The 14,641-nt window shown below is 36.9% G+C and overlaps 1 protein-coding gene across 1 annotated transcript; it reads left to right on the top strand.

Annotated features, from left to right (window-relative positions):
* Window positions 1-1,971: 1,971 nt before the first annotated feature.
* Window positions 1,972-7,432, top strand: LOC148981413 (uncharacterized). Its single transcript, XM_089131687.1, has 5 exons — window positions 1,972-2,017; window positions 2,171-2,419; window positions 2,514-2,570; window positions 3,249-3,335; window positions 6,867-7,432. Exons 1-5 carry the CDS (start codon window positions 1,972-1,974, stop codon window positions 7,430-7,432), a joined length of 1,005 nt encoding a protein of 334 aa, XP_088987813.1.
* Window positions 7,433-14,641: the final 7,209 nt, after the last annotated feature.

Here is a 14,641-nt window from a genome sequence, read left to right as displayed (position 1 = left end):
AGGCTATATTCATAAGACAAAAATAACTCAAAGAAACCCTCATAAATGTTGTAATCCCACATTTGGGACCGTTTCAAATATGAGATTACAAAACAAAAAGCTTATAATAACAATAAAAAATGTAAAGCTTTTAAAAATGATGTAGCCTAACTGCCCTAATAGCCTATATAGGCCTTGCACTTTTTTTTATCCCTGTTATTTTTTCTTTGCTGTTATTTTCTGTTTCACATATAGAACTTTTTGCACTGTAGCCTACCTGTCTGATTTGTTTAAAAGAAAAATACATATTAATTGCCTATGGCTAGTTAACGCTAAATTGTGAGTGGAAGAGCAAAATTACACAAATGAAACAATTTCATTTCATTACTCAAATGAAATGAAACAGCTGTTTATCTATCTTTTCCAGGAATCTCCCTCTCAATTTGAGCAAATAAGAAAAACAGTAGCTCAATATTATGAAGCTGCAGACTCGGAGCCTGCATCTACAGTCCCCCACCGAGAGTCCCGCATTCTCAGACCCCTCATTTTTCGAACACAGCGCCTCCTGCTGTTCAAAAGATAGAATAACACCCGCACACAGAGTACAGTTTACGCTTATCCAAATGCAATTAAAAACAATAGGATGCAATATTACGGTCTTCAAATAAATTATCCAATAAATATTTGCGTTCCCTGCTTAATGCAGGTGCCAAAAAACTCATTGTTACTGATGGAAGGGATACAATTACAGATTGAACTATCTTCTGAAAAATAGTCTATGTGATATTTTATTGCTACAATGTTTTGTTTTTTTATATATATTTTTTTATTCAAAATTCAAATTCCACTTTTTCTTTCAGTTCAACCTATAATGGTCTAATTAACATTACCATGCTAACATAACAAAATCTGTTTTTTGATATTTTGAATGCGAAGCAAAATAAATCAGAATAGACAAAACACCAATAATAAACAATTCAGTAGGCTACTTTATTTAATGATCACCTAAACATCATCTTACTGTAAAGAAAAAAGGAAGAACAAACTGTGTTCGTGACTTTACTTTTCGTCTTTAATTGCATTAAAAAAAACTCATTTATAAGTCGCTTTGCATAATCTTAAAATGATATGTTGCTGGAATCGGAAGGGGCAACTCCATCGATGTATGGTGTACTGGATACGATAGCACATGTCTTATGATCTTTCAAAAAGAAAGAAAAAAAAATCAAATTCATGTTGCACTGCTCTGACTGTAGAAGTGTCCCTTGAGATGTTTTTGAACTTTGGACAACTTTGTGGGTTTGAGATATATGGGGGCACAAAATGGGCAGTAAAAATAACTGCAGCATTTATGACATATAAAAAAGTCCGAGGTTAAAGGCTAACGTTAGCTATCAAAATATTTTCGGGGTAAAGAGGGCGAAAAAACATAACGGCTCAAATCTTGTTACAAACTACCTTTACAAATATTAAATGGACTATTCTTATGTTGTATCGATTAGCTAAATTAGTTTTATTAAAAAATAAATCAAACGAGCTATTACGATTCTCTAAATAAAATTGAAGACAGCCTAGTCACGTTTTGGCTTAGGTTCTGTTTATCTGATACAATTTGATAGTAGGCGCTGACTCGAAAAACGAGGGGTCTGAGAATGCGGGACTCTGGGTGCAGGGGGACTGTAGATGCAGGTCTCCGAGTCTGCAGCTTCATACTACTCCAGTAGCTACACTTTTCGACGTTGGAAAACGCCCCAAAATTGGGAAACGCCCTTTTTTGTTCCGCAGAGACATCCGCATACTGCGGCTCAGTTACATTGACCAATCACATTGTCTTTTACCTGAAACACATCACTTTCGTTTTATTCGACTAAACCCCACTTCATTTCCGTGGAACAACGAAACTTTGAAGGTTTACAAATTTAAATATTTCAATAGCCTAGCCCTAGATTATCATCTGAATTCTGTTTTTGAATTCAGGGGTTATCCACAAAAATGAGCGAGAGGAACCTCGAAGAAGAGCAGCAGGAGCCATGCAAAGGTAACATTGGCTCTATCTATTACGTAAAAAACTAAATTTGTAGCCTATATAAATTATTTTTTGAAGACACTGACAACAAACAAACAAAAACTGCATGTTTAGCTACATGTTAGCGAGGTTGCAGTGTAATACATTTTATTCATTTGTCCCCAGAGGCACAGTTTGTGGATGCTAAATCTGCGAAACTTATTCAAAGGGTCACTTCTGTGATGGCAATAGCAGATGAGTTAAAAAGTAATGACATGTTACATAAAGAAAAATATGATGAGATAAAAGCAGAAAAAACCAGCCAGGATAAAATGAGAATGCTGTTTGATTCATTAAAATCTGGAGGCGACAAAGTCAAAAAGGCATTTTATGATTTACTGGAAAAGCATCAACCACAACTCTTTGAAGATCTGGGTAAGAGAACAATTGTCATTTATGAAAGAGATTTATGAGCTCAATATTCAGCTAAATGTGTAATCTATTATCTGTTGTGGTTGATTTTTAACAGGTGGTGTCAGAAGGAAACGCAAACTTGCTGATCCTGAATCACCAGTACCATGTAAAAGTGAGTTTACCTTGTTGTTATTGGTAGAATAGACATTTTCATCCTTCGTTATAATTTGTGAATAACAAATTAAACTGTGCTAGTTGTAATTATTGAGCTGTCATTTAAAAACGTTTATTTTGCTAGTCAGTAAGGCAAACATGCAACATTGTGATAATTTGCGATCCCATGCTGTACTGATAGTGGGACTGTTAACGGGTGAAGTTATCTGCCACAACTGTGAAAATTATATTTTAAGAAAACCTAGTGTATATGCATACATTTAAAAATATTAGAAAGCAATCAAGAGTATAAAATGTGTCTGTATGTAGGTCTAATATTTTATTTTGCACATTAAAAATGAGTGTTACAACCATGACGGGCTGACAGACAAATGCAAAAAGCGATGAACAATAATATATAATATTACATAATATTCCATGTAAACATCTGATTTTTTTATCAGGCAAGAAAGCAAGGCAAACATTTTGACATTCCATTTATGATTTATGATATTTGTGAACATTTTATGATTCGTACTTGACAGTTTTTCATACTTGTCCAACAGTATTCATAATTTTTGTTCACAATACATATGTGTAGCCTAATGTGCTTATATACTTTTAACTGTACTTAACAGTATTTTTTATGTGTAAGGATGCCATTATTAAGAACTGTCTGTGTGTCTTCTTGCCACAGGACCTAATATTGAGAGTAATGAACAAGGCAACCCCATTTTTAATGCCAGTACCTCAGCACAAAGACCAGCACCAACATATGTCTTTGGTAAGTTGGGATTTTGCATCGTTTGCTAGTAAATTTTGTTTTAGTCTTGTGTACCCAGACCTTCAGACTGACGGCATTGGATTCCCTGGCAGTTTTCATGCATGGACCGTCCTAATCTGACTGTCATATAAAGCAGTCACAGTTTGTTCTGTTCAGTGTAATGTTTAGGGGCATGAAAATGTAAATTCAATATCCCTACAATAACAGACATGTAGAATCTTTGCCCAATCTCACCTGATACAAGACAGTTGGTCTACACTCTTTTTCGTGATGGGCCATACATTTTGAATAAGAGACAGAACTGGGCTGCAGGCACGCAAGTCAAGTGTGTAGAGGGTCGGCACCAGATAATTTTTAATGCAGGTTCTGAGGGGGTACTAGATTATTGACAGGGGGAGCTGTGCAACAAAAATTGGAGCTGTTTACTAAATTGAATAAGCACAACATTCAAACATATTTAAAGATTTATTATTTATAATGTTATTTCAACATAATATCTCGTTATTTCGACATGTGTGTGTGCAACATAATCAGTAGCCTATTTCTTTTTGTTTGAAATTGTTCCGTTTAAAGATTTAATTGCAAGCTTTCTATAGATACATTTCTCATTTCTGAGGCATATTTCGGTTAATTTATGATGAGATGTGCTCAAGTTCACATGCAATGCAAGTGACCGCGCTGGCGCCTCCATGTCATGATTATAATGTCAGATATATTTGCTTCTTATTTCTTAAATCCAGGCAATTGGTTGAATTAAAAAAAAAAAAAAGAGAGACAATTTATACAAAACGAAATTCACTTTAAAGAAAGGCATTCTACAAAACACAATGTAGGCTAATGAGTCAAAATCATGTCTGATCCACTTCATGTCTCCCGATTAAAAACATTATAATATTTGAACAAACTGTATGAAACTAAATGCGCTTATTTAATGGCTATAACACCATCTCCATTTGTACAAATTGCTACACATTCATTTAATTCTGAATTTTGCACATACAAAGGCATTTTTTTTGTGCATATAAAACACATCTGCAACATTTATCAAATTCACGGATACCTATGTGTGCATTTATTAATCATTATTATAATACTAAAATCATAATAAAGTAGGTTATACTACAAAAAAAATCAGATGAGCCCACCCAGAATATAAACGCAACACGTTTAATTAGCCATACACATTAAGCATTTTCCTCCCATAGAAAACCATTATAAGAACACTTGGCTTAAAGGGGACATATCATGCAAAATCCACTTTTTTAGCACTTAAATGCATTTTGTTGTCTATTTGGAGTGTTTATAAGTACAGAAAAGATGAAATTATTCTCTTCAGGTGATTCGTTTATATCTTTATATTCTGTTTTGGTCATATTTTTCAACCTGTTCAGATTTTTCTTTTGTCTATGACATTTTTTGAGCAAGTGCGTCACCGTATTTGCAGTGGAACTGCCAAATAAGGACATTGACTACCGGTCCAACACTTCGAGCAATCCGACATTATTATTCCTCGCTCCGATTTTGTAGTCTAAGCTCAGTGATGCAGAAGTTAAAGTACAAGAGGGCAAGTCAAAATGTTCGGTTGTTGGATGTACGTTAGTGACCTGAAGCACTTCAAGGATTCCCACTTCAACAACCTCTGCCAGTATAAAGAAGGGTTTGCCGATTGACTTTCGTCTGAATGAGAGGTAAATTCCTTCTATCTTTGGAGACGACGAACAGAGCATTTCGATAAGCTGTAAATATCGTTAATAAAAATAAAGTAGTTTACTTTCTTAAAACACATGGTGGTCATGGTTTAGCAGTACCTGTGTCTTTCTTTGTTTTTATTTTGAAGTAACGTTACAATAACGTTATTATTGTTCTTGAGTTTCATCAATGGTCATTTAGCTGCGTTGTTTTCTGATGCTTTTCTAAACGTATCATATTATCAACACAGATTTTTTTTTGTGGTAAGATTAGACCGTAGTCATTTATCTTGTCAGTGTGCTTGTTTTAACAAGAGAAATAGTCGACTTTCACTAATAACACAAAACAGTTAACTCACATACCAATACATGAAGAGGTTTTTCTGCAGGTTCGTCGTCGTCTTTATCAACTCGCTCGCTCTGGCTCGAATATGTAAGGCTTGATGGACAAGTCTTCTGTTGTTGACATTTTATTAACGTGTGAATAAAAATGTTCTTTGAAGGTATCGTATATAATCGTATATCTCTAATCAAACTACAATAATGGCCGAACGTGGGGAGTTGAACTGACCGTGAACTCATCGACCTGGAGAGCGGGCGGGGTGTGACGCATCTCCTTTTTATTTAAAGGGGCCGCTTTGAAACGGGTCGCTCAAAGACGCACATCAGAAAAGGGGTAGTAAAGGGGCTTGTGGAGCTATAATAATGAGGAATTCAGACCCAAGCATTGCAGTTATGTTTTATATAGACCACAACGGTATGATTTATATGTAAAAATGAATGATTTAAAAGCATGATATGTACCCTTTAATACAGATTAGAATGTCCCAGCATATGTCGAAATAACGAGATATGGTGTCGAAATAACGAGATATATTGGGGGTGCTATCGGGGTGCTTTGGTCTTTCTTGGGGGTGCTGAAGCACCTGCTAGCCCTTCCCTAGCGCCGCCCATGAGTCTAGTGTAAAAAACAAAAAAACACTGTTATAGCATGTGCAGAATGAGGCCTGGAATTGTCTCTCAATCCCAAAATATGCCTTCACATTAATGATATCTTAAAATGAAAGTCACCCATGTGGAGTTTGCACTGATGCACCCCCATGCTATGACCAACTTTCTCTTTTGCACCTGTCACTGACGAAATTCTGGTTGGTCCCTTATACGTCTTTGGGACTGAGAGCAATTTTTCCCAAAAAACAAGCTGAAATGTGGACTCATCTGACCGCAGCACATTTCCACTGTTTTTGAGCATCTGAGATGAGCTCTGGTTCACTTGGCAGCATCTCTCCTCAGAACAGATATAGCTTTCTCCTTGCATAACAGAGATTCAAGATGCATTTTTTGATGAAGCGGCAAACTGCAAATGGTAATTTGGCACAAAGTGGCAAGCCATGATGGCCCATATTTGTTGTAAAGACTGAGTTTAACGAGGTTCAGATGTTATGAGAAGGAACATTTGAAGCGAACATTTAAATAATTTAATAAATAAATTAAAAAAATAAAAAAAAGTATAAGCCAGCAGCCCCTCGCGGATGGATGACTGCTGGCTACAAAACAAACTAACAAAGATATAGACATAAAATCAGGCCTGTTCCTCTCTCTAGGCTCCTCCGTGAGAGATTCGAGACCAGTGTGTCGTGCAGGTAATCACGCCACCAGCCTCGCACCATCCTCCCATGGCCCTCGACCTCGTCCTGCCCGCCACACTGAGATTTTTATACACTTTTATATATTACAAAATGTGCCAACTTTGTGTGTGTGTGTGTATATACATACAATTGTGATGTAATTTATGTGTGGACACTACTTAAATATCATATTTGTGTTTTGTTACTGATGCTAGAAAGACCTTATTACATGGAAAATAACATCAACATTTTGGAATATAAGCCACCGGCACCCAAGAAAAAGAAGTCCCCTGTACCAAAAGAGAAGAAGCCTCTTGTACCCAAAGTAATGAAGTCCCCTGCTCCCAAAAAAGAGAAGAAGCCCCCTCTACCGAAAGAGCAGAAGCCCCCTGTACCCAAAGTAAAGAAGCCACCTGCACCCAAAATGAAGAAGCCTCCTGCACCCAAGAAAGAGAAGAAGCCCTCTGTACCAAAAGAGAAGAAGCCTCCTGTACCCAAAGTAATGAAGTCCCCTGCTCCCAAGAAAGAGAAGAAGCCCCCTCTACCGAAAGAGCAGAAGCCCCCTGTACCCAAAATAAAGAAGCCCCCTGCACCCAAAGTGAAGAAGCCTCCTGCACCCAAGAAAGAGAAGAAGCCCCCTGTACCCAAAGTAAAGAAGCCCCCTGCACCCAAAATGAAGAAGCCACCTGTACCCAAAGTAAAGAAGCCCCCTGCACCCAAAATGAAGAAGCCACCTGTGCCCAAAGTGAAGAAAGACATGAAGCCACCTGGCCGAAAATGAGGGTATACGAAAAATGCAGAGAAAAAAAACCATTAAGAATTAAAAAAATGTTATGCTCCATTAAAAAAACATTTTACAAAAACCTTAGCATGTGTTTTAAAAGCTTAGATACTACATTTCAAATCCAAAGAATACTGTGCATTATATGTTGCTATGCTCAGAATGGTCATACTGATCTTACTGAACTTTAACTCTTGTTAGTTTTACTGAATCCATGTTACTCAACAAAGTAAACTTCTTTGAATGAAAAAAGTGTGTTTTCAATGTTTTACATTTTTTTGTTTAAGTGACAGAAGAACAAAGTGAATTAATACAATACAGGATGTCCCTTTATGCACACCATAGCTGATATGAGAAAGACAATAATACTCTTACGAGTCTGCAAGGAATGTGTGGTTTTTATATTGATTTAAAAGTAGCTACTTACCAATAACAGATTACACGCGTTAAGCACTAATATAGTGGGTCAAAGACAGTTTCTTGATCTTGATTGATTCAATTTAACAGTGAAAATATTAGATTGTTAGAGATATTATAATATTAGAATATTAGATAAATATTAGACACAACTGAATGGTCATTCATTTTAGAACCATCATTAGTCAATACGGGAGCAGAAGTCAAGGCAATGCAGTAACAATCAACAAGTTACTCTCGTGAGTGACAACAATTTTCCCGCAGCGATGCATTACATGACATGATACGCATTAAAGGGACAATGTGTACTTTTTTGTGTATTTTATTATTTAAAATCAATATTTTTAATCATAAATATATCCTCAATGGTGTACAAATACCTCTGCCAATTATCTGACTTATCCTCGTAAACGAAGAATTTAATATCTTTATAATAAATAAAAATTGAAGCCTGTTAAAAGCTGACAGCCAGGCGTACTGCGCAAGCACAAACTGAGCCTGTCACGTGAGCAACCTGTAAGTCTTCTAGTAGCTGTGCCGAGTGAATTCCCTTCCGAATCTCACGGAGACGGAGAGAGTGAGTATTAGCTGTCCATGAGCTAGCAGCAGGATCAACTTTATGACTCTCTATGGGCTTCTCCCTCGACTTTATTGGACTGTATGCCTCCACGTCCCCCCGATTGCCTGTGAGCTTCTATTCCTGTCTATACGGTAATTTCTGTACTGTGCGACTGAGAGTCTATACGTTATGACGCAATCATTAGCCTATTTTTACAAAATGGCTTTTATGGGGCCATAAGGTAAGATACAAGGTAAGGAGCCTTTTATACATTGTCGCGTTTCTTTAGAAATAAATAATGGACAAATGGAGTCTTTGTACGCCTCAGATGTAAAGTAATTCGCTGTCAAAGTGACGCCAAAATGAATGGGAGTCAATGGAATGCTAACAGCAGGTGAAGTTCTGCTAATAATGGCTCAATAAAAATGGCTCTAATAAAAAACACTAGTTAATGTCGGGATAGATTTTTCCAGGTGGATAGAGCTAATGCAGGAGGACGCTGAAGTCCTGTTTTCTTCTCGACAGGTAAGTCAATGTTACACTCTGAATTGCAAGCTTTTTTTCATTGTTTGGTTGTGTACTTTATTTTAGAGACAGATGAACATTTATATTTCAAAGTTGATGATATCTAACAATGCAAGTACTTCAGAAAATATAACGAATAAAGAAGGCATACCTACTTATTACAATAGTTCATGTTTTTCACAGTCAGTAATTCATACTAATTATAATAGTACTAATTCATAACATTCGTTTGTTCGTTGTGTCAAGTTGCTGTTTGTTTGAATAAAACAAACCCGTTAACCCAAAAGAACACTCAACGAAGTGCTATTAGATTTTTGGTAAATAATGGCTACCGTAGATGCAATGTGCATTTGAAAAAGAGGCGCTGGAGAGCAAAATTAGTTTGAATGCGAAATACATTTTCACCACTAGATGGGAGAAATTCCTACACATTGTCCCTTTAATGACGTATACTCTCAAGATCATAGGCTATTTTCAGCTGAATAATTCCTTATAGTCTGTATGAACGAAATAATGAAAGCATAACGAAAATATGAGCATATTTTATCCATTTTAAGGGCCGGTGAGAATATATATATATATATATATATATATATATATATATATATATATATATATATATATATATATTAGGGCTGTGCAAAAGTTAATTGCGATTAATCGCATCCAAAATAAAAGTCTGTGTTTACATAATATATTTGAGTGGGCTGTATATAATTATTTTGTATATATAAATACCTATGCATGAATGTATATATTTAAGAATTATTTGCGCTTAAATTCTGTATATATATATAAATACATAATCTATATTATATAAATATAAATATTTTATATAGGAATAACACATTTTCTTAAACATATACATGCATGTGTGTGTATTTATATATACAAAATAATTATATACAGCACACACAAATATACTATGTAAACACAGACTTTTATTTTGGATGCGATTAATTGCAATTAACTTTTGCACAGCCCTAATATATATATATATATATATATATATATATATATATATATATATATATTACAACTAACCCCTCTGTCTGTTACAATTAAACCCGCATATGAGGTAAGTTGTAACATTTGCACTTCTGTCACTTTCAGTGCAACTGTACGAAAATGGTGGGTCCTAGAAAAAAACTTTAAAGAGCCCATATCATGGATTTTTGAAAATGACGTATGATGTTCATATGGTGTGGAATATATCTCTTAGGGAATGAAAACATCCTGCAAAGATTTATATCTGAAAGTGCACCGTATATAAAGTTACTGTCTTTTAAAAGTGAGAGTCGACTCTGAGTCTATGAAATGAATTGTTTTTGAAACGAGTCATTAGCTGTTACATCGTGACGTAGAGACATACTGGCCGCGCCCAGTTACTGCGCGCGCAGACGGAAGTGTAAACTTGAAGTCTACACATTCAAATACTTCATAATAGCATCATGTCGAGAAGACGCTGCGTTCTACAATGCAAAGATAGTTCAGCCACTTTGTTTTCATTTACCAGGGACGAGCATGTGAAGAATCGGTGGTTAGAGTTCATATTTGCAACGATACCACAACAGTACAGCCCGATTGTGTTCTCATCATTTTAATTAATCGTTCAAAAACATAAATTAATTCAAATGGGGATTCGCAAGCGGTTGTTCCTGAAGGAGGGCTCAGTAACTTACTTACCCAGTGTATATGGATCAGCTTCCTCCTATGAATCACAACCTGTAAGTATTATTAATAATTGTTGCTTTTATGGGTTTTGAACGGTTTTGTAGCGTCGGGCGAGAGGAGGGAAAGCACAATAAGTATGTGTGTGCGTATGTGTGTGTGTAAGTTACGCTCAGCGCAGCTTCTAGGTCTCCAATGTCAATTTTTTTTTAAATATGTGAAATGTTTGTTGCTGTTTTTGGAGTTGTCATAAAGAATAGAGTGTCTTGTAGTACTGCAGTGCTTTATCAATATGTTTATACGTTATGCTAACAAACAATAACTGACTGGGTCTGTCATCTGATCAATCACCGCCGATTAGCGTCACGCAAAGGAGGGGTTTGGAAAAATGAGTCGTTGTACGAATCATTGGGAGTCAGTGAGCAAATCAGTTAAAAGTAAATGCATATTATAAGACAAATAAAGTGTTTTTTATCCTAGCATGCATGTTAAACTGTTTTTGGGAACTCCTAAAACAAAAATAGGAACATTTCAAATGCTATGATAGGGGCTCTTTAGGAGTTAATTTGTAGCAGAGATGTGCATGTTGCTTGTGTAAAAAACATTAATCTAACCTAATTATTTTTAAATTAATTGATCAAAACCAAAATGCGTTAGGTTGTGCCCCGCTCTCCCCTACTCGGTTTAGAACGTAAGCTCCGCCCCTCACTTCCGGTCCTGGCGCTGGTGTTAGAACCATCTACATAAAGAGATGTCTCACGGCGGAGTATTTATCGTCATCACCGGCGGCCATCTTGTCACAGACAGGCTTTGTGGCGGGCTCTGTGTTATCTGATGTAAAAAATACTCTTATCTTGTTGAAATCTTGACGGATATACAAACGGTTTGGTTTCTTAAACGTTATTAACGTGGCTATAATTCTGGATGATTATTTATTTATACACTAATTATTCATATGCAGTATCATAACTACATCTCTGCCGTTTATAACAAACCAGACCGTTTGAAAATCGGTAGAAAATTATGCAAGTTACGGTGATTTAAAAAGTACATGCACCAATGTTACCAGTGAGCGAGCTACCTGTGACAAGATGGCCGCCAGGTGCTGACGTCGACCTCCATTGGCCAGCAGCGCGGACGAGATATCTAGCCTATGGGTGCTTCTCATTTCTTATTTGTGCATCCTCGTTTCCTTTCCTTGCTTTCCTTGCGTCTCAGCTCCACACCCTGTAGGACGCGAGGGAAGGAAGCGAGGAAAGGAAAGGAGGACAGAGGAATCGAATAAAAGCTTTTTTATATACATTGGAATACTTGATCACTCGAGCGTCACTCCACAGTGTCATCAGCAGCGCTAAAAGGATCTGCCTTTATGTTGTTGAAGTTTGGTTATTTAATAAATTCATAATAAATAATAATAAAGATAGACTATACTGTTGAAATATCTGAGATGTGTGGTTTGTATAAACTGCAAAGGTAAAGTATAAATTAAAATGATTGTGACCGATGTGAAGGGGGCGGAGAATTGACACGTGCGTCACGTATAGTCAGTATAACAGTTCCGCGTAGGATGCACCTGTGTATCCTCGCTTATGACTCCTCAGGAAGCCTCCTCACTCCTCGATCCTCGACTCCTCACGGTGTAATTAGAGAATTGAGATGTCCTTCAAGATGGCTGAGCTTGATCGGTTTCCGGGTCATAGGAGGGAGGACGGAGGAGCGAGGAGACGAGGAGGGATATTGAGAAGCACCCTTTATATCAGAGGTCTCAAACTCGCGGCCATGATATTTTGTGGCCCCCTACTTGACATTAAAGTTTAATGTTAATGCGGCCCGTTGTTTGCCGAGTTTTTTTTTTATCCCTTATGGGCTACCATAGAAAGTCGAGTGACAGCTTGCTTACGGTGTGTTTGTTGTCAATAGTTGTCATAGACAACCATGAAGTACAAACTTATACTGCAATGGAAAAAATTAGCGCGCGCTTGATACGCGCCTACATTTGAAACTTACATGAGCGTGCAAAATATGTGAGCGCCATATGTGAAAAACAGGCCCAATACCACCACCAAATCAGGCCACAGCTACTGTTAGCTCGCGAGCGACGTGTTGGATACCCCTGCTCTAAAACAATGTGAGAATAACTTAATCATTTTGAGCTTGTAATATGTGTTGTGTCTGAACGCTTTCAATGAACAATAGTTCATGAACTCGTTCATATTTTGGGCGAACGTGAACTGAATGTAGCTATTACTGCCTGATGAATGTTACAGTGAACTCGTTCATTCTAGTGTCTGTGAACCGAGGAGCGAGGAGGCGTCGTAAGATCATTTAAAAGGCTTTTATGAGGTCGGTGAGGATGTGAAAATCTTACATGTCTGTGCAAACTTTGCCCGTCGATAAAATAATTGTTATCTGTGGTTGTATATGGGCTTTGGCAGTAATAAAAAAGAAGCTCGCAGCAACATATGGAAAAAAGAACTATGAAGTTCATTTTTTAAATATGAACTGAACTAGATCATTTTAAAATTTGTGAACTGATCTTTGAACTAGTTCATGTAGCCTAATGAATTGGTCCAATCGGTTGATAAGAAGGTTTGCTTATGTGCAAAGTCAGTAATTTGCCTGAGACACTATACATGTGTAGAAAGAATTATTTGTATTTCAAAAGCATTAATTGTTTTTCTAAGTATAATAAAAGGAAATGTGCCTTCCGAAAAAAAACACATTCAATATAATAGTGTTGTATAAAGCAAATAAAAAGCAAATATGACTATCACAAAGATGTTGTGTATAAGAAAAAGACAAAGCAAGTTTTAAAATTAACTTCAACTGTCAGAAGGAACAGTTCAGAAGGAAAACATTAATAATAAAGATTGAGAAGATTGGATCAGGGCTGCGTTCAGCCCGGACAAAACATTGCACAACGTTTTTTAAACAGAAACGGTGATGCGTTGAACACCCCGTTCTGATGACGCAAGAGTTGCAACTATAGGCGCTTTTCCACTGCATAGTACGGTACGGCTTACTTGTGGTGCTTTTCCACTGCATGGTACTACAGTACGGTTCGCTTCAGGTCGCTTTAAATGGTACCTGGTCTGTTGAGGTTCCAAGCGTACCGTACCGGTACTAAAATGTGACGTGAAACACTGCAGATCACTGATTGGTCAGACAGAATCGTCACTACCAGCGTCACTACTAGCGTCATTGGATTTGCGACACGAGACACGAGACACTTTTTTTGCAGTATTTTTGTTTTGCTGCCATCAGCCTCATTTTAAACACATTTTTCCGTCTAGCAGTTAAAAACAACCACATACCGAGAATCAGGAACACCATCCCCTCGATAGTCTCCATTGTTCCTGTGTTGTGGGTTTGAAAATGTGGCGCTTTTAAGATGATGTCATGGCAGTAGAGGCGCGCGCAAATAACGATCAGTCCCACACACTGCTTGTTTGAGATGAGCAAATTCTGCGCAGAATCGATCACCGGTGATCAGCGCGAGATGCATGCCGGTTAGAAATGTGTCCGAGAACGGTCCGCCTGGCTCTGATGTCATGCCGACGTATGTCAAAAAACTCTCGCGAGCGCAAGGCGGAAGGGTCGGATTCTGCAGTCGCCCGCAGTTGCTCTCCGCCGACTGCGCTGATCAAAAGCATGATGGGAAACGACTTGCTGACGACACAGCTTAATGCTCATTGGTTTAAACAACAGTGATGAAGGTAAATTCCATATTCATAACGCTAAATTCTCCAAATCAAGGCCATGTTTGAATTTTTTTCAAATTGAAACTGATTGTATGTTTGTAACTTGCATTCTAATAAAAAATAAAATAAATAAAAATAAAAAAAACAACAGTGATGAATTGTTCTCTTTTAAAATGTTTGATTTTAAAACTGATATCGTGTTTTATGTGTATACATATGGGTGAATAAACTCTCTGACAGTGCCATATGGGATATTATGTGAAGTAATTTTTATAATAAAAAAAAATATAAAAACACGTCTGTATTAAATAAAAAATGATTGATAAACACATATTT

The sequence above is a fragment of the Pimephales promelas genome, chromosome 5 (genome assembly GCF_988280905.1).
Source record: "Pimephales promelas chromosome 5, fPimPro1.hap1.1, whole genome shotgun sequence".
NCBI lineage: Eukaryota > Metazoa > Chordata > Actinopteri > Cypriniformes > Leuciscidae > Pimephales > Pimephales promelas.
Note: the sequence above shows the minus strand (reverse complement) of the source record. Positions and strands in the feature narration are given on the sequence as shown.